The following is a 19,777-nucleotide window of genomic DNA, read 5'->3' as shown; positions in this document are numbered from 1 at the left end:
CTCCATCTGCGGAGGTACCAATACTGTACCTCTTCCCACACTTCCTAAAGATGTTCAGCCCAAGGAAGGTAGGGGAAAAAAGACGCCCTCTCTCCTTGCAACCTTCATCACCTGGCCGTGAGAGAGAGAGGATGCAAAAACCATGCCATAGAATTACCACTTGACATCTGAGTAACCAGATTCGAGGAAAGATGCTTTTGATCCGAAATCGGCCTCCGTAAGACTGAAGAAACATGGCCTACCTCGGTCTTTGACCCACCCCAGGCTCCTATGGATGTGAGCTCGTGGGCGGAAGATCCTTTCGATGGGGGTTCTGAACATTCAGATAGTATGCTACCTATGTTGGCCAGTCCAAAGATCTCTCCCTTGGAACAGAAGAATGCAGATCATGCCTTTCTGCGGGTTTTGTCCTGTATCCGCAAGATGAATTCGTTGGAAGAACCAGATTAAATTCCCACTGAAGGGAAAAGATACTGTCCTCGACTTCTTCTATGGCACCTCTAAGCCCACCAGGACGCAGCCTTGCCTTGGTCTAATGGGGTTAAGGGAGCTTAGAAGAGGGCATATGCCCAAGTGGCAGGAGTTCTGCAGTCCCTCAGGATGGTAAGCTCGTCTCGTTTGCATCTTCTACCGTAAGTATGACAGAGAAAATACCATGAGATCGTAGACGACGATTCGTCACCCCTTCTTATGGACCCAGTAATTCTGGCCTTGACCCAGAATATGCCCCTAAATAGGTTAATAGCTCTGTCAGTGGCTTTCTCTGTAGTGGACGCCGCAAACACGGAGCGGGTTACAAAGTGCTCTTTGTAAGCCGCTTCAGGGTTAGACTACTTGTTGAGAGTAGTAGGATACCTCTTCAGCAAAGAAGATTTTTCTGTCAACCAGAAGAAGGAAGCAAAATTCCAGAAACAGGTACCAAGGAGAGAAGCAATTAAGCTTCGCAACTCCTTGATGGACGGTCCCTCTCTCTTTAACGTGGAGGACATTGAGGCAGTCTCAGAGAAATGGAGGAAGGGGAGCCAAGACTCCCTTCTCCATCGGCCAATAACATCTTGCCCATACTCCTTGGTACCACTGCCGGAAAGCTCATTACCAGAAAGACATCAGGGACACGAGGGGGTCTCATTCCCTGAAGCAGGGTCCCAAACAGCCCTTGTTGGGCTTGAGGGTCAAGAAGTATAGGTGGAAGGCATGGCCGGTTCTGCTAAGGGGGCCATCCCTCCTACCAGACCACTGGTAGGAGGATGCCTACAGAGCAGGTGGTAGAGGTGGATGCTCCTTGCTTGGTCTTTGTCCTCTGAGCAGGATACAATACCAAAGCCCATTCACACACTCTCCCTCCTCTAATCATACATCCAGTGATGTCAAGTTCCTACTTGAAGGGATCCGCGAAAGATCTGGGCCTTCAGGCCGAAGTCCTGACCATGCTAGAGAAGGACACTTTCCAAGAGGTGCTAGATTGGTTCCCAGGCTTCTTCGGTCAACTCTTTCTTGTAGAAAAGGCATGTGGAGGCTGGAGACCAGTCATTGATCTCTTGGCCTTGAACGGATTTGTCCAGCAAACCCCGTTCAAGATGGAAGTGGCTCAAACGGTCAAACAGGCTGTCAGACCAAAGGACTGGACTTGAAGGACCCGTACTTCCAGGTCCCTATTCATCCATCATCAAGGAAGTACCTAAGATTCATCCTGGACATAAGATGTACTAATTCAAGGTGCTGTGGTTTGGCTTGTCCACAGCACCTCAGGTGTTCACACGGGTCTTCTCCTTAGTGGTCAACTTGGGTGCGCAAGAGCAGCATTCATCTACAGTACTTCGATACCTAGACGATTGGCTGATTCTTGCAGACTCAATGGAAATGCTTCTCCTTCATTGAGACAAAATCCTCGAGTTTTGCTGCAATCTGGAAATTGTGGTAAATCATGAGAAGTTTTCTCTGCAACCTTCACAAGACCTAGTATGTTTCAGGATGAGACTAGACATGCAACTAGGCAAAGTTTTCCTGTTCATTGGCAGAATAGAGAGACTAAAGCGGACAGCTCGCACCTTTCTCTTGCAAGACACGCTACAAGCACATCAGCCGAGGCTGCTGGGTCACCAGTCCTCCTTAGTGCGATTGGTTCCCAACAGCTGTTTTCACATCTAGTTTCTCCAGTGGTAGCTGAAGGCCTTCTGGTCTCAAAACCAAGACACTCCGATCCTTCCAGTTCTGATAAGGTCTGGGTGTTAGACACTAACCTGCTCAGGGGATTAGACCTTCTCTCTCCTCCACCAGAAATGATGCTCTTCACAGATGAATCAAAAGAATAGTGGTGGTGCACCTGTTGCTACACACGTCCTCCGGGCTATGGTTCGAGTCAGATGGATAATGTGTCATAAATCTCCTGGAAATGGGGGCAGCCTATCTAGCTCTCAAGCAATTCTATCAGCTCCTTTCAGGACATTCCGTGGTGCTGATTAGCAACAACACCATGGTAGTGGCATACATAAACAAACAAAGAGGTACTTTTTCACTGCCCTTCTGCCATCTAGCTGTGGAGATAATAAACGGGCGGAATACAACCTGATCGTACTATCGGCCCGCTTGATCCCAGGCAAGAGAAACTTTTCTGGCAGAAAAACTAAGCAGGAAGACTGAGAGAGTTGGCTCTTAGTGGTATTTGAAACATCAGATAGCTAACAAAGTCTTGACTTTGTGGGGTTTGCCGATGATAGCCCTATTTGCGACTTTTTTCAACCAGAAACTTCCTGTGTACTGCTTGTCAGTACCGGATCCCCAAGCCATCTGATAGGATGGTTTTCAACACCAAGGGGACAACATAGACGTCTGTGCGTGTCCACCCTTTTCTGCCTAGTTAGAAGGCTTTTAAACAAGGCAAAGGCATTGCAAGATCTCTCGATTACCCTCATAGCTCCAATGTGGCAACATGCCGAATGATTCCCGGACCGTCTACATGTGCTCACAGGGGCGCCGAGGAAGCTACCTCCTCTTCCCGATCTACTTAGACAACCAAAAGCCAATAGCTTTGCTATGTCTTCACACCCGCAGGTTATCCACCATCTTTAAGGGAGAGGCTTTTAGCAACCAGTTGTAAAGCGGATGTCAGGATACCGCTGGGAGTCTTCTTCAGCCGTCTATCAGCTGAAGTGGGCTATCTTTTGTGGTTGGTGTCATGGAAGGAGTATCGCTCCTCTCAGTACCACTATTCCAGTGATAGCAGAGTTTGTGTTGTACCTCAGGGATGAAAAAGTCTGCTCGGTCTCAGCAGAGGAAGGTTGCCGCTCAGCCTTGAGCCTCGCTTATAGATTAAGTGGCGTTAACATATCCTCCTCAACAGAATTGTCCCTCCTTATACGGAGTTTTGAGCGTATGTGTCCCCACTCTGAAGTCAGACCTCCTTGGAACATGGTACGTGTACTACAAGCCATGAAAGGAGCACCTTATGAGCCAATGCGTCAGTCATCAGACCACCACTTGACGTTTAAGACGGTCTTCCTTTTAGCCCCGGCTTCTGCGAAGAAAGTCAGTGAGCTATATTGTCTGTTTTACGATGTCATCCATTGAAGGGACTGGGGGCTAATGACACTCAATTTTGTACCTGAGTTCGTTGCTAAGACTCAAAATCCAACTTTAGCGGATGCTAGATTTGGGCCCTTCCAGATTGAGAGTCTCCGTTCTTTAATCGATGACCCAGATCAGCCATTACTATGTTCTGTAAGGGCGCTGAGGAGTTATCTCAAATGAACCACAGGAGCTCGCCCATATGTCAACACACTGCTTGTCAGTACGGGCAGGGTCAAGAAGAGGGTCATTCAAAATATGATCTCTGCCTGGATTTGTCAAGTTATTTATTGAGCCTTGAATTTGGACTCTCCTCCACAAGGTTTTAGACCCAAAACTCACCATGTCAGGGCATAGGCACATCCCTGGTGTTCAAAAGGAACTACTCTGTGGTGCAGGTATTACAGACGGTTGTGTGGAAGCGTCAGACGACCTTCACAGCCCACTACCTGCAACACGTAACCCTCAGGAACCTGGTCACCTTTTCCATAGGTTCTGTGGTCGCTGCACAACATGTGGTCAGAAACACCTCGGCTCCCTTGTAGGATAAGTAGCAGTTTGTCGAGGGTAGACATTACCTGGTAGTAAGTCTAGAATAAATGTGCGAGGGACTAGCCTCTGTTCTTCATTCTCGCCTCTCTTTGGGTTTCAGCATCCGAGGAACTCTGTAAGTTGGCCTCCTCACACTGCAGGTGGGTGCCATAGTCCCTTGTGTAACCGGATGTATGTACAATACAGTATATGTATTTGTCGTGTCCCCGTTCTCCCAGCGAGGTGGAATCGAGCAATGTCTAGGTTAAGTGTGGAGTTTAGCTCCAAGTTTTCCGTTACCTGGTCAAGTCATACTGTTTAGTTCACACACAATCAGAGGCTGTTAGGTCTCGCACATTTTGAGAGTCAGCGAGGTGTCAGGGTGTCTCTATTAAAGCTGGTAGGAAGTACAGAATCACACCCCTAGTCAGAAATCAGCTATTTGGTTAGGACTTCCACCTACCTAAGGGTGAGTCTCCACAGTAAAAAATGAGATGATTTGTCTTAGGTGCCAGAAGAAATGACCAATTTGGAAATAAGTTGTATTTTTCCTAACCATACAAACCTTGAGCTCTTTACACAGATCCCACCATCACCTAACCCTCAGAAAGTCTTGCCTGCCATTGAAAAGTGAATGTATGTGTGAGCTTGTCTACCCCCGCTACCCCTCCTGCTAGTTAGCAGAGGGTTGTTATACCTCGCTAAAAATTTGTTTGGCGAGTTTTTAGCTTTTGCGGGAATGATATCATTAGTAAAGAGCTCAAGGTTTGTATAGTTAGGTAAAATATGAATTATTTCCAAGTTTGTAATTTTTCATGTTTTTCCTTCAATTGACACTAATATTAACTTACAGTACAGTACTTCAATGCACCTTTATTCTGTATATTGAATGTCATAATTGTATGATGACAGTAAAATAGAGGCAAATTTTATTGTCTGTAGTGCAAATGTTACTGTAATGGGATTTTACATAGTTGGATGGCTTACCATATAGCTTACATAAATTTAGGTAACCCTGTGCTCTGATAAACAACTTTCTTTTCTGGGCTCAATCCTGTGCCGCCCAGTGAAATGCTCCTAATGCACCATTTCTAAGGAATATAACTGCTAATATTACCAGAGAAAAAATGTATAGGAATGCTAGGTTGAACTAGCTCGCTCACCTAATGGTGTCGGTATAGACTGGGGCGAAATACCAGAGGTCTCGTACCATTTAGACTTCTCCTCTTCGAAATCCCTGAATAGTGAGGTGCGGTTCAACCTCCCCTGCCTCGCAGATCAGTACTACTAACTCTACCCACGCTTGCCCATCACTCCTTTATAGCACCTGTTGTTATTAAGTCCAACGTGTTTTTTCTCGTGTTTACCCTTGGATTTATCATTATTTTCTCATCGATGGCCGATTCCCAAGATACCCCATCGAAGTTAAGTACTTTATCCATGAGTTTAAGCGTGATTGGGCAGCGCAGCCTTTGTTTTTATTAATTGTGAAGTGTTTATATATCAACGGCGTCCCCGTTCTTACCGTTCATGGTTCGGCTCTGCCCTTTCTCGCTAGTTCGTTCGTCATTAATATTCGTTCGTCATTAATATTCGTTCGAACTTTTAGGAGTTTTTTCCTTACATTCAGATAGTACACCGATTATATGCTTTCATCTAGCATTATTTTTATGTTATCCTATGATATCAGTGTTAGCGTTTCATCAAGGCGTAGGTTATGTTGGTATGCCTGCATTCGTGCATGTTGGTGGATAGCGTCACCAATGAGATTGTTTCGCTAGTTCTAGGAGCAATTAAAGACGACCGTCTCACTTATTGTTATTAAACCTTTTAGTTTTATTATGCTCCACCTAGTTTTACATTTGGTTCGAGTGGGACTCTCGCGTATCTTTGTTTTTACTGTTCGATTTACTGCTTCAGTAACTAGGTTGGTACCCCTGCTTTCCATCTGCGGATGGCGTCATGCTTCCTCCCTTACCACTCGCCCGAGTCCCTCTCTCGCCATATTATTTCTGCATGCCTAGCCTTACTTACGTGATTTCGCTTTTAATTCATTAATTATTTTTATGTATTTGTGCATTGATATTGTATTTATTGCTTTACTCCGTTATGATCATATTTTTGGGATTTTCATGTCATGTTGAGGGGATCTCCAGTTGGTAGCCCTGTCTTCCACCACCCGCACTGGTGATTCCCCGGTACCATACCCCCCACCCCCCACAGGTTGGGGAAGCTATTCCATCCCCCCCCCTCCTCCTGTGTACACCCTTCCTCTCACTCGATGGTTGTTGGTTATGACATACGGGTCAAGTATGCTCTTTCCTCAGTCTTCCCTCAACGTTCCGACATATTGAGGACTGAGTGTACCCACGGGGTGTGACTTAGTCTCATTCATACCGGGCGGTTTTTCGTCTCCCCCCCTCCCGTCGCCCCGATTGGCCATTGGTCGGGGGAGGGGGAGGACCGGGACCACCGGGGACTATCACACGTGATTAGTCGGTATTACTACACCTTCTTGGTGTAACCTTTGCTTTTAGCTATGGTTGTAAGAATGAGCACTTCTAATTAGGAGTGTCCCCACCTACGGTACCTCCTGCTATTATCGTCCGCATAGGACTTATTAATATCCCATATCATTTTATATTATATTCTACATGGATCATTATCTTCGTCCCGGTACCTCCGGGAGGGTAGTGGGGGTTCCATTGGCTCCCCCCGCGCTCCCCCGTTGTACCCTCCCGTCATCAGACATCGGAGCCTCCGGGCTCTTAACTACAGGATCTGTTGACACTGACACAGTTTTTGATTCCTAACCTCCCTCCGGGAGCCCTATTCAATTACAGACATTAGTTTTAGATCATAATTGGAGTTCTTTATTTATGTATTTTAAGGATGTATCTTAAGTTACTTTAAGTTTACTTTAAGTTACTTTAAGTTTACTTTAAGTTTACTTTACCAGCCCTGTTCCCCGGCCCCTGGGGCCCCGGAACTAGTTATGATTATCATTATTCATCACTGTTTTTTGCATCCTTTTTCATCCCCGGCTCTGCTGGGTTGCTCTTGGAATAGTCTCAGTTCTCTGCATGTTTAGTCTAAGGCTATACATTTTATTTTATTGGCAGGTCCCGGACCCTCCGGGACCCCTTATAGAGAAACTAGTAGATGCTCATAGACTATTCCTTTTACAGGTGGTCCGTTGCCGGATGACAGCCTGCGCGGCCGTCCTTCAACAACCTTGCGGACATGCGGTCTGTCGGTCCCACGCTGACTGTGGGATTCAGATGGACGATATTGTTGTATGGCACCCTGACAACTGCCTTGTCTGTTATGACCTTATCTCCACCCTCTCTTCAGATTCGGTGAGCCTCTTTCAGTCGTTTTTGTATTTACATCCCTTTGCCTTCTGTTATGAATCTTCGGTTTCATTCATCAGTTTGTCCCTCGGGTTTGCTAACCTTATCCCCGTCCTTTCAGAGTTCCCAGGCGGCTAAAACCTCAGCAAGAGCCACTTTGAAAGTGTGGGTAGGCGGCTTCGCCCGTAACGTTAAGGCCAAGAAACCCTATGTCCTCTCCGAAGATTATTGTAATCTTATCTACCCAAACGCAAAATCTTCGGCAGCAGTGCCTAAGGAAGTGGCGGATCTTATAATTGCCGACATTGCAGAAACTGTGGAACTCAATCTCGTTCAGGATACAGACATCGCTGACGACCCGGACCCCATTGAAGACAATGTTGCGGCTCTGAACTTAGACATAGAGCCCGTGGTTTTAGACGAATCGGAAATAGGTAAGGTGGTAGGTGAGGCAGGTGGGTCTGGCGCTAAGACCTCTCTTCTTAGCCCCTCTATTTCTTCAACTTCTAATAATTCTTCCTTTTTAGGTTTTGAAGGGAACTGCGAAGCCTCTCCGAGATCGCACCCGGTTCCTCCCAAGGTCAAATCTCAGAAGAGACATTTAGTGAGGACTCGTAAGAATCCCACACTACCTAGATCATCCAAGCCCAAGAAGGCTCCCCTCCCCAGAGCCCCTAGTGGCTCGGCTAGCACCGCCCCTATGTCTCAGGACCCGGAAGTGCAGTCATCCCCCTTAGTTACCACGACCAACCTCGACCCGGTGGCTCTCACCAATATGATGACGAGGGTCGTTTCAGAGCAGATTAGCTCTATGCTTTCTGCCGTCACCAGGAGACTAGACACCCTGGAAGGAGGACTGCCTCAACAACAGCAGTTCCTCATCCCGGACGCCTCAAAACTCCCGCCTTTCATGAAGAACAACCCGTGGAAAATGGCGCTCCACTGTCCTTTCACGGACGGAATGTTAACCATTGAGGGTTTTGGGACCCGGCCCATTGAAGATTTTGAGTTCTTCCCTCCCGGCCTTCAATTCCCTTTCCCCGGCTTCACCCGGCTTACGGAAGAGGCTCTTGTCCGGCTAGATAAGGTCCCTAAAGAGACCGTTATTTTTCCGAAGGAACAGGCTCAGTCTGTTTGGGTTAGAACCTTAAACGAGTGGGGTTGTACAAACACCATGCTGACCTCCCACAAGAGTACTTACACCATGTTTCTTGTGGACGAACAGACCCCCACACCTTGCGTCACCAAAATGGTTGAATTAGCACTTCAGGCAGTGGCCGAAGATAAACCTTTGCCACAACTCCGGGAGACAGATCCTACATCTCTTCTGCTCCCATCAGATAATGAATGTTGGCTTAACATCCAATCGACATTCACTTCTGGTAAGCTATCCGCTGACTGTGCATCGACGCAATTCAGCGAATGCCTCCCAAGACTACCTGAAACCTTAATCCGACTCGAGTTCGAGTCCCGGTCTAGGTTTAGCCGGAGCCTCAACGTCTCGACTATGGCGGAGATGTTTTCTCTTACCTATGACGAGGAGCACGCCTTTAAGGTTATGACTAAAGCCACCCTGCAATCTTTGTTAGCAGATTGCTATGACTTCTTGGTGGCCAGAAGACGTTGCCGTAGGCATGTCTTATCTGAAGCTACTATCTGCCATGAGCCAAATAAGCTCATTAAAGCCTCTGCTTGGGGTCCGGACCTGTTCCCGGAGGACATGGTCAACTCGGTATTGAGCGAAGCTGCCAGAGTAAACCAGAGCCTTAAGGTCCGTTGGGGCCTCACTCCCAAACGGAAGTTCGAACAATCGAGCATTCACTCCCGGGGCAGGAAGAGGCTACGCCCTTATAGCTCTACTCAATTCCGCCAACCTCTTCAAGTAGTCCAGTCGGTCCGGTCACTCGGTGCATCCAGCCCTCTACCTCCAAGTCTCAGCCCCAAGAGAAGTATGTCCTCGTCCCTGAAAGCCAAGTGGCCTCGAACTCTTTTACCTCTCCTGTTTATAACCCGGTCTATGAGTCCCGGGTTTCCTCCCAAGGATACCAACGAGGCAAGGGCCCCGGTTCGAGAGGTTCTTTTCAGAACAGAGGCAAAGGGAGATATTTCTCCCGTGGAAAAGGGTCACATGGTGGCCGAGGCGGTAAAACCTCCAACTACTGAAGATCTTCAGGTAGGAGGGAGACTTTATGCGTTCCGGAGTCGCTGGAGGTTCAGTCTTTGGGCCTTCAGCATAATCTCCAAGGGCCTGGGGTGGAGTTGGATAAAAGGGCCTCCTCCACCGAACAAATTCCATCAACCCTCGACACCGGACCTACTTCTGTTTACCCAAGATCTTCTTCGCAAGAACGCGATCAAGGAAACGAAACATCTGAAGTTTCAAGGTCGCTTATTCAGCGTTCCGAAGAAAGACTCCGACAGCCGGAGGGTCATCCTCGATCTGTCCCGACTAAACTTGTCCATTCAATGCGACAGGTTTCACATGCTTACCGTCTCGCAGGTGCGAACCTTGCTTCCCCGTGGGGCCGTCACCACCTCCATCGATCTTACCGATGCTTACTATCACGTTCCAATAGCGAGACACTTCCGCCCATTCCTAGGATTCAGACTGGACAACAAGGCTTACACGTTCAAAGTGATGCCTTTCGGGCTCAACATCGCACCCAGAATCTTCACGAAACTGGCGGAATCGGTCATTCAGGAACTCCGATCCCACGGAATCCAAGTCGTCGCATACCTGGACGATTGGCTAATCTGGTCAGACAACGTCGAGGATTGTCTCAAGGCAACAAACAAGGTGATCCAGTACCTTCAGTTTCTGGGATTCCAAATAAACTTCAGAAAGTCTCGTGTGACACCAGAGACCAGATTTCAGTGGCTGGGATTGCGGTGGGACCTACGTTCTCACACTCTATGTCTCCCCAGGTCCAAGAGGATAGAGATTGTGAAAAATACCAAACGCTTTCTCGGGGAAAAGATAACTTCCAGAAGGAACCAGGAGAAGATTCTAGGGTCCCTACAATTCACTTCAGTGACAGACCTCCTTCTGAAAGCGAAACTGAAAGACATCAACCGGGTTTGGCGCTCCAGAGCAAACAACAAATGTCGAGACAAGAAGACACGCCTTCCTCCCATTCTTCGGAAGAGGCTTCTCCCATGGACAACCGCCAAGAGCCTATCAAAGTCGGTTCCGTTGCAGTACCCCCCTCCAAGGATAGTCATCCACACGGATGCCTCCCTATCAGGTTGGGGAGGCTATTACCAACACAGGAAGGTTCAGGGCCTTTGGTCCACAATGTTCCAACAATTCCACATAAACGTCCTGGAGGCCATGGCGGTCTTACTAACTTTGAAACGTCTTTCCCCGGCCAAGAAACAACATCTGAGGATAGTCCTCGACAACGAAGTCCTAGTCCGTTGTCTAAACAGAGGGGGCTCCAAGTCAGGTCCCATCAATCATGTGATGGTAACAATCTTCTCCCTGGCGGCCTCAAACCAATGGCACCTATCAGCCGTCCATCTGGCTGGAGTTCGGAACGTTGTGGCAGACGCACTCTCCAGGACGACACCGTTGGAGTCAGAATGGTCACTAGATCGCAAATCCTTTCAATGGATCCTCTCCCAAGTGCCGGATCTCCAGGTAGATCTCTTCGCGACGGAGTCCAACCACAAACTGAAATGTTATGTGGCCCCCAACCTGGACCCTCGGGCTTACGCCACGGATGCCATGTCTCTCGACTGGAACACCTGGGAAAGGATTTACCTTTTCCCACCGGTGAACCTACTGATGAAGGTGCTGGACAAACTTCGAACCTTCAAAGGTCAGGTAGCCCTGGTGGCCCCCAATTGTCCCAAGAGCAATTGGTTTCCTCTTTTACTGGAGCTGTATCTCCACCCTCACCAGATTCCCAACCCAACTTTGACCCAGATAGTACAAACGTGCACTGTGTTCGCTTCCTCAAACATTCGGAACACCCTAACTTTATGGACTTCATGAAGTTTGCAGCACACAAAGGGGCTAACATAGACCCCCAGAATACTTTATTCCTAGAATCTGACAAGAGAGACTCCACTCTTCGTCAATATGACTCAGCGGTCAAAAAACTAGCAAAGTTTTTGAAGGATTCTAATACTGTCTTTATGACACCTAACCTAACAGTAACCTTTTTTAGAACCTTGTTTGAGTCGGGCTTAGTAGCTAACACTATTACTACCATCAAGTCTGCCTTGAAGAAGATTTTCCTAATTGGCTTTAATATAGATCTAACAGATTCATTGCTAGCTTCGATCCCAAGAGCCTGTGCCAGACTGAGACCATCTTCTCGTCCTAGCTTGATTTCCTGGTTTCTCAATGATGTTCTTAAACTAGCGTCAGAAACCATCAACGATTCATGTGAGTATATCCCTCTACTCAGAAAAACTCTCTTTCTCGTGAGTTTAGCATCTGACGCCAGGATTTCGGAATTAGCTGCCTTATCAAGAGACCCAGGCCACATTGAGTTCCTTCCGTCAGGAGAGGTCCTCCTCTCCCCAGACAAGGTCTTCTTGGCCAAAAATGAAGACCCTCAGAATAGATGGTCCTCCTGGAAAATTATCCCTCTCCCTTAGGATCCCTCCCTATGCCCGGTTACCACTCTAAAATCCTTTCTATTAAGGACTTCCTATAAGACCTCGGGACCCTTGTTCATCAGAGAGCGGGGAGGGACTATAACTTTGAAAGGGATCAGACAACAAATCTTGTATTTCATTAAACAGGCCAATCCAGAGTCTTTTCCTCACGTCCACGACATTCGGGCGGTAGCGACCTCGATAAATTTTTTCCATCACATGAACTTTACAGATCTCTCTAAATATACCGGATGGAAATCCCCCTCAGTGTTCAAGCGGCACTATCTTAAACACCTAGAGGCCCTTCAACTCGCTACCGTAGCCGCAGGGAGCGTGGTATCCCCCGGACAAATTCCTTCCTAACTAATTCCTGAATCCGATATCTTCCACTTTCTTCCTCTTACCTGCCTCACTTACAATTCCTACCTGAGTTTGGTTTGTTATATCACACCCATGGGTGTTCCCATTTCGTAACATTGCTTATTTTATTATCATTGATCAATTTACTTTTACCATACGAACTGTATTTCTTTAGTGTCCAAGTTTATATAGTATGTTCCAGTATTTGACCTTAGTTGGTTTTATTTCAAGTTTACTGTTCATTTGTCTTCCCTTACTGGGATATTATACCTTATCATGCTGATGTTATTAAAGACGACCGTCTTCTACGTTAACTCTTGATTAAACCACTATTTGTTATGTTGATTTTAATTCGTTCCCTTATAGTTAATGAAGTTTGGGTTCGTTTCTCTGGTACTATTTCACTGGGCGGCACAGGATTGAGCCCAGAAAAGGGATTTTGACGAAGGAAAAATCTATTTCTGGGCGAGAGACCTGTGCCACCCAGTGAACCCACCCTAGTTGCTCCCCCCCCGATCAGACCCCAAACTTAAGGGTGCTGTAAGGAGTGATGGGCAAGCGTGGGTAGAGTTAGTAGTACTGATCTGCGAGGCAGGGGAGGTTGAACCGCACCTCACTATTCAGGGATTTCGAAGAGGAGAAATCTAAATGGTACGAGACCTCTGGTATTTCGCCCCAGTCTATACCGACACCATTAGGTGAGCGAGTTAGTTCAACCTAGCATTCCTATACACTTTTTCTCTGGTAATATTAGCAGTTATATTCCTTAGAAATGGTGCATTAGGAGCATTTCACTGGGCGGCACAGGTCTCTCGCCCAGAAATAGATTTTTCCTTCGTCAAAATCCCTTTTGTAAGAGGTCATTCATTTTTGACATATACTGTATTTTCTTTTTTCTCTGTCAATTGTTTACAGTGAGCCCTCGCTACTTCGCGGTTCGACCATTGCGGATTCACCACTTCGCGGGTTGTTTTCATAACCCATATATATATACATATCGCGGATTTTCCGGAAATTTCGAAAATACCGCGATATCTGAAGACCCCAAATACGATATTTCGTTACCTGTAATTCCATTAATACTGTAATTAGTAATATCTGCTCTTACTGATTGTTCATTGCATTACATATGACATATAATTCAGCACAGAAAGAAATAAAACACGAAAAGAGAATGTGATCATTCGATAATTCAGTACTGTATACAGTACGTAGTAAAATTAAATCGAACATGAAACGCAAATCAGATGCAGTCATACCATATTAGAATGGTGTAAGGCTGCTGATGGCTACTACTGTACAGTACTACAAATGTAATGGATGTGCTTCTTTTCCATGAATCTTTTGTATGTATACGTACGTAGTACTGCATCCAATAATATTCTTTGTTGCAAAAATCACATCTCGAATAAGCGTACGAGAGAGAGAGAGAGATAGAGAGAGAGAGAGAGAGACACATCCTACAACAAGAGCGTAAAATAGCGTACGTAAAGCTGTATTATTATTATTGTTATTATTATTATTATTGTTGTTGTTGTTATTAAAATTATTATTGTTATTATTATTATTATTATTATTACAGTATCATTATTTATGATTATTATTATTATTATTACTGTACAGTATACTGTACGCAGGGTATCTTGTACTTTGAATTGGTAACCTACGTAGCATATAAGACGGGTTGTGATTGGTTCAAGCGCTGATAGATGACGAATCAGAACCCAAGTTTTGTTATCTAGCCTGTGATTGGTGTTTTGCCCGCATCTCCAACTTCCAGCATCTACGTATTCGCGGTCACTTTCTCTCCCGCCGTATCGCTGTGTAGACGTTGTTAAGTTATTGTGAACTTCAATCTGTGCTGTGCGTGACTGTTTTAAGTTGAACTTTTTGTTGAACTTTCTTTTAAACCCTACTGTACAATGCCTCCCAAGCATTCTGCTTCTACTAAGGCTGGTAGTGAGCCTAAACGCCACCGAAGGATGATGACGATTGCTAAGGTGACGCTTCTCGATATGTTAAAAGACGGTAGAAGTTACGCGGCTGCAGACCTCGAAGACCTGACGAAATCAGCCAGTGAAGAAGACAGTGAAACACAGGAAGAGATCCAAGAAATTGTCGAAGAAACGGGCTTAACATTAGAACAGTTTGCCAAGCTCTGCAACCTTGCGAAGGAGGTGAAAGAAATGTCGCAAGAGTGGGACGAGGATATGGTTCGTTCTCTGCAATTCTGCAACAAGATCGATGACATCATGACTCCCTACAGGATGCTCTTCGAGCGAAAAAAGAAGCAGCGGCAGCAACTTCCGATCACAATGTTCTTCCAGCCTCGCAAAAAAGAGCCAGTTCCTCCTGCTACTATGCCCTTGGAAGAAATTGAAGAAGTGTCCCAGAAATAAGTTGAAGAGGTGTCCCAGGAAAAGACACCTCCGTCTGAAGAGACGTAAAATACTATCATTGGCTGCACAGTAGAAGACATCATCAGCTTCATCATCATCATTTCTATTGTGCAACAAATTCATCGCCATCATCATTCAAGTTTTTCTTGAACTTCTTTCGTGGTGAGTACAGTAACAATCTTTATTTTTTTACTTTAATATTCTAACATTTTAATATTTGTGCCTGTTTTAGTTTAGTATGCATTAAGTTAAAGGGAAGGTTTTAAAAGTCTGAAGAGTATACATGTTATAACCTATCATATTTTTTTGTTTAAAATTTACATTTATGTACGTAAAACAATCTCTCTCTCTCTCTCTCTCTCTCTCTCTCTCTCTCTCTCTCTCTCTCTCTCTCTCTCTCTCTCTCTCTCTCGTAAATTGTTTTCCTGCTTTGCTATGTACAGTATGTACTGTATGATTTTATATAGATACGGTAAATAATATTTGTAATAACATATTTTCTAAAAGCTTTTACTGTAAATATCATTATTTATCACTTTCATCATGCGCGTTAAATGCCTTCTTTGTTTACTGAGCGTACTTTATGACGCCGTCGTTTCAGGCAGCGTCATAAAGAAAAACATTTCATTTGGAAGTCCTAAGAAAAATTAAGTAAAACACTGGTAATAACAAAATCAACATACTGTATAATCAATATAATCGATGCAAAAACTAACCTATACACAGATGTGTACAGTACACTAAATGCGTTTGTTTCTTCATTATGATCAGAGATGAACGTAAACAAAACATTGGTTGCCATTTCTTATCGTGCTTTTTGGCGTGTTTAGGAAACGCATGATATAAAATCGCCTTTAATATTTGTGCCTATTTTAGTTTAGGGTACTGTAGTACATGCATTAAGTGTTCTGTACATTAAAGGGTAGTTTGTTAACAGTACTACGTACAAGGGAAGGTTTTAAAAGTCTGAATATACATGTTAAATAAATAGGTAAATATGGTGTCACTACTTCGCTGATTTTCACCTATCGCGGTCGGGTCTGGAACCTATCTACCGCGATAAACAAGGGTTCACTGTATATTGATATAGACTTTTAAGATAGAACTCAATACAGAAAATGGACAACCACTGTATTCTTTGTTGATTCACATTGTGAAATCATCAATAAAATCTTGGTTTTCACAATCTTTAAATGCATTTGTGCTTATGTTGAAGTTTTTCTGACTGTCCTAAAAGATACTCTTTTGATTTCCTTAGGTTAGTGAAAACGCTTCAAAAATGGGTTACAATTGATGTATATGGAGATTGCAGTCCGCTTAAATGTTCCAGGGGTAATCACAACTGCTACGGAATGCTTGATCGGGACTACAAGTTCTATTTATCCTTTGAGAACTCCCTCTGCAAGGATTATGCAACCGAAAAGATATTCAATGCTCTTAGGTAATTTACTTTTTATTTTCTTTGAATCTCCCCTTATGTTCATATTGTTTTGTCACCGAAGGCAATTGCAACAGCAGTGTTACCCAAAAAACTCTTAACTCTCTCATTCACCTCTTCAAGATACCATGCCTCCGGCCAACCAAGGCTTATATCCAATGTGTAATGGCAGCCAGCTTTACCTAACTGGTCATTCTCTGACGTTGCTTGCAATATCATTGTTTACAACCTCCACCCGTTTCAGCTGCTTCATCAAAAGTTTTGCATTACCAACAGTTTTGGAAAACTGAATTATTTTTTTTTTTTTTTTCCTTGAGTGTTCAAGCAAAAAATGTGCATACTGTATGAAGGGAAATTTTTTACTGAGGTAAAAATCGCTTGAAACTGCGTGTGTGGTTTATGGGCATCGCTGGACTGAATTTGTGTTAGTCTTGTTAGTAACTGACCACCAAAAAAGTGCATATAGAGGGAAATTTTTGCTTGTGTGACAATTTGAATTTTCAAGCTCATATACTGATTTGCTTTTATTGATTTAGTCATAGCCTGAGGTATTACTGTTTGCTTTGTCAGTACTGTACATATACTAATTGGACAAGAAGATTCTTATGAAGCATAACTATCCTTGACTAAATTTTTACCTAGATGAAACTGTCCATTTCAGCTTTTGAAGGGTTTTAGTTCCAAGATGCATACTGTATTGAATATATAGAATTGGATTTACCTGTTGCTGGTATGATTGCAGATGCAATATATTTAGGTCCCTTATAATTGAAACCGCGGGGGCATAAACACAATTAGAATAGTGCCAACGTATCCCTGAGTGTCGTAAGAGGTGACTTAAAGGGATGGGACGAGGGGGCTGGCAACCCCCTCTCCTGTATTTTAATCCTGTGAGACATCAAAGAGGTGGAGCTGGGGGGAGAGTGACTGCTCCCTGCACTGTAGTTTTGGGGTGTTTGAATGTGCGTGGATGTAGTACGATAGACAGTAAAAGATGTGAGATTGGAAGTATGTTTAGGAATAGAAGGATGGATATATTGGCCTTGTGTGAGACAAAGATAAAAGGGAAAGGTGAAGTGATGTTTGGTGAAATGTCTGGTAGTGTCTGGGATTGAAAGGGGAAGAGCAAGAGAAGGTGTGGCTTTATTGCTGAGTGAATGGATGACAGGTAAAGTAGTGGAATGGAAGGAGATATCATCTAGGTTAGTGTGGGTAAAGGTTGTGTTGGGTAGGGAATATTGGGCTTTTATCAGTGCGTATGGGCCAGGTTGTGAGAAAAGTGAAGAAGAGCAGAATGAGTTCTGGAATAAATTAACTAGGTGTGTAGAAGGACTGGGTAGAAGGAATTATGTAGTTGTCATGGGTGACTTTAATGCTAGAGTGGGCGCTGTAGAGGTAGAAGGTGTCATTGGGAAGTATGGCATACCAGGTGAAAATGAGTGTGGTGAGAGACTGGTAGATATGTGTGTTGAGCAAGAGATGGTGATAAGTTCTAGCTTTTTCAAAAAGAAAGATAAAAACAAGTATACATGGGTAAGAGTGGCAAATGGAAGAGTGGTAGAAAGGGCGTTAATTGATTATGTGTTGATAACTAAAAGAATGTTTGGAGGATTGAAAGACGTGCACGTGTTTAGGGGTATGGCTAACGATGTGTATGATAATATTTTGGTGGAAGGAAAATTAGTTGTAGCAAAAGAGTGGGGGAATAGGGTAGGTGGATGTAAAAGGGAGCTAGTGAGGGTTGAAGAGCTAATAAAACCGGGGGTAAAAAGTAAATATCCAGAAAGGTTGAAAATGGTATATGACGAAGTGAAAGAAAGAGAAACCGGTAATTCAGAGGAGGAGTAGAAGTTAGTAAAAGAAAATTTTGTTGGGATTGCAAGTGATGTGTCTAGTAAGAAGTTTGTTGGAGGCAGCATGAGGAAGGGCAGTGAATGGTGGAATGAAGGAGTGAAGGTAAAAGTGGAAGAGAAAAAGAGGGCTTTTGAAGAATGGCTGCAGAGTAAAAGTGTAGAGAAATATGAAAGATAGAGAAAAATGTGGAAGTAAAGCGCAAGGTACGTGAGGCAAAGAGGACAGCTGACCTGAGGTGGGGTCAGAGATTGGGTCAGTCATATGAAGAGAGTAATAAGAAGTTTTGGAAAGAAGTGAAGAGAGTAAGGAAGGCTGGTTCAAGAATTGAAGAGACAGTGAAAGAAGGAAATGGAAGGTTGTTAAAAGGAGAGGAGGCAATGAAAAGGTGGGCGAAGTATTTTGAAAGTTTACTAAATGTTGAGGATAATAGGGAGGCAGATATAATTGCTGTTGCAGATGTTGAGGTGCCAGTGATGGGAGATGAGAATGAGAGAGAGATTACAAGAGAGGAAGTTAGGAGAGCACTAGATGAAACGAGAGTAGGAAAAGCATCTGGTATGGATGATGTGAGAGCTGAGATGTTGAAGGAAGGGGGTGTGACTGTACTTGAATGGTTGGTGAGATAGTTTAATATGTGTTTTGTGTTGTCAATGGCACAAGTAGATTGGGTTTGTGTGTGGATTTTACCACTATATAAGGGTAAGGGAGATGTGCATGAGTGTTGTAATTCAAGGGGTATTAGTTTGTTGAGTGTAGTTGGAAAAGTGTATGGTAGAGTACTGATTAATAGGATTAAGGATAAAACAGAGAATGCAATATTAGAAGTACAGGGTGGTTTTAGAAAAGGTAGGGGTTGTATGAATCCGATTTTTACAGTTAGGCAGATATGCGAGAAATATTTAGCAAAAGGTAAGGAGGTGTATGTTGCGTTTATGGATCCGGAGAAAGCGTATGATAGAGTTGATAGGGAAGCAATGTGGAATATGATGAGGTTATATGGAGTTGGTGGAAGGTTGTTGCGATCAGTGAAAAGTTTCTACAAAGGTAGTAGAGCATGTGTTAGGATAGGGAATGAAGTGAGCGATTGGGTTTTGGTGAGAGTGGGGCTGAGACAGGGATGTGTGATGTCGCCGTGGTTGTTTAACTTGTATGTTGATGGAGTGGTGAGAGAGGTGAGTGCTTGGACGAGGATTGAAACTGGTAGACGAGAAGGACCATGAATGGGAGGTAAATCAGTTGTTGTTTGTGGATGATACTGTACTGGTTGCAGATGCGCAAGAGAAGCTTGGCCGATTAGTGACAAAATTTGGGTGTGTGAGAGAAGGAAGTTGAGAGTTAATGTGGGTAAGAGTAAGGTTATGAGATGTACGAGAAGGGAAGGTGGTGCAAGGTTGAATGTCATGTTGAATGGAGAGTTACTTGAGGAGGTGGATCAGTTTAAGTACTTGTGGTCTGTTGTTGCAGCAAATGGTGGAGTGGAAGCAGATATACATCAGAGAGTGAAAGAAGGATGCAAAGTGTTTGGGGCAGTTAAGGGAGTAGTAAAAAATAGAGGGTTGGGCATGAATGTAAAGAGAGTTCTGTATGAGAAAGTGATTGTACCAACTGTGATGTATGGATAGAAGTTGTGGGGAATGAAAGTGACGGAGAGACAGAAATTGAATGTGTTT

General features: G+C 44.4%; 1 protein-coding gene across 1 annotated transcript in view; it reads left to right on the top strand.

Moving 5' to 3' along the window:
- LOC137625927 (uncharacterized) overlaps positions 1-19,777 on the top strand; it is a 205,809-nt gene that overhangs the window by 166,833 nt on the left and 19,199 nt on the right. The window contains exon 15 of the mRNA XM_068356940.1: positions 16,075-16,256. Within this exon, the coding sequence (XP_068213041.1) occupies positions 16,075-16,256 (182 nt within the window). The remainder of the gene's footprint in view (positions 1-16,074; positions 16,257-19,777) is intronic.

The sequence above is a fragment of the Palaemon carinicauda genome, chromosome 33, assembly GCF_036898095.1.
Source record: "Palaemon carinicauda isolate YSFRI2023 chromosome 33, ASM3689809v2, whole genome shotgun sequence".
NCBI classification, from domain to species: domain Eukaryota; kingdom Metazoa; phylum Arthropoda; class Malacostraca; order Decapoda; family Palaemonidae; genus Palaemon; species Palaemon carinicauda.
This window is presented reverse-complemented; position numbering and strand designations above follow the sequence as displayed.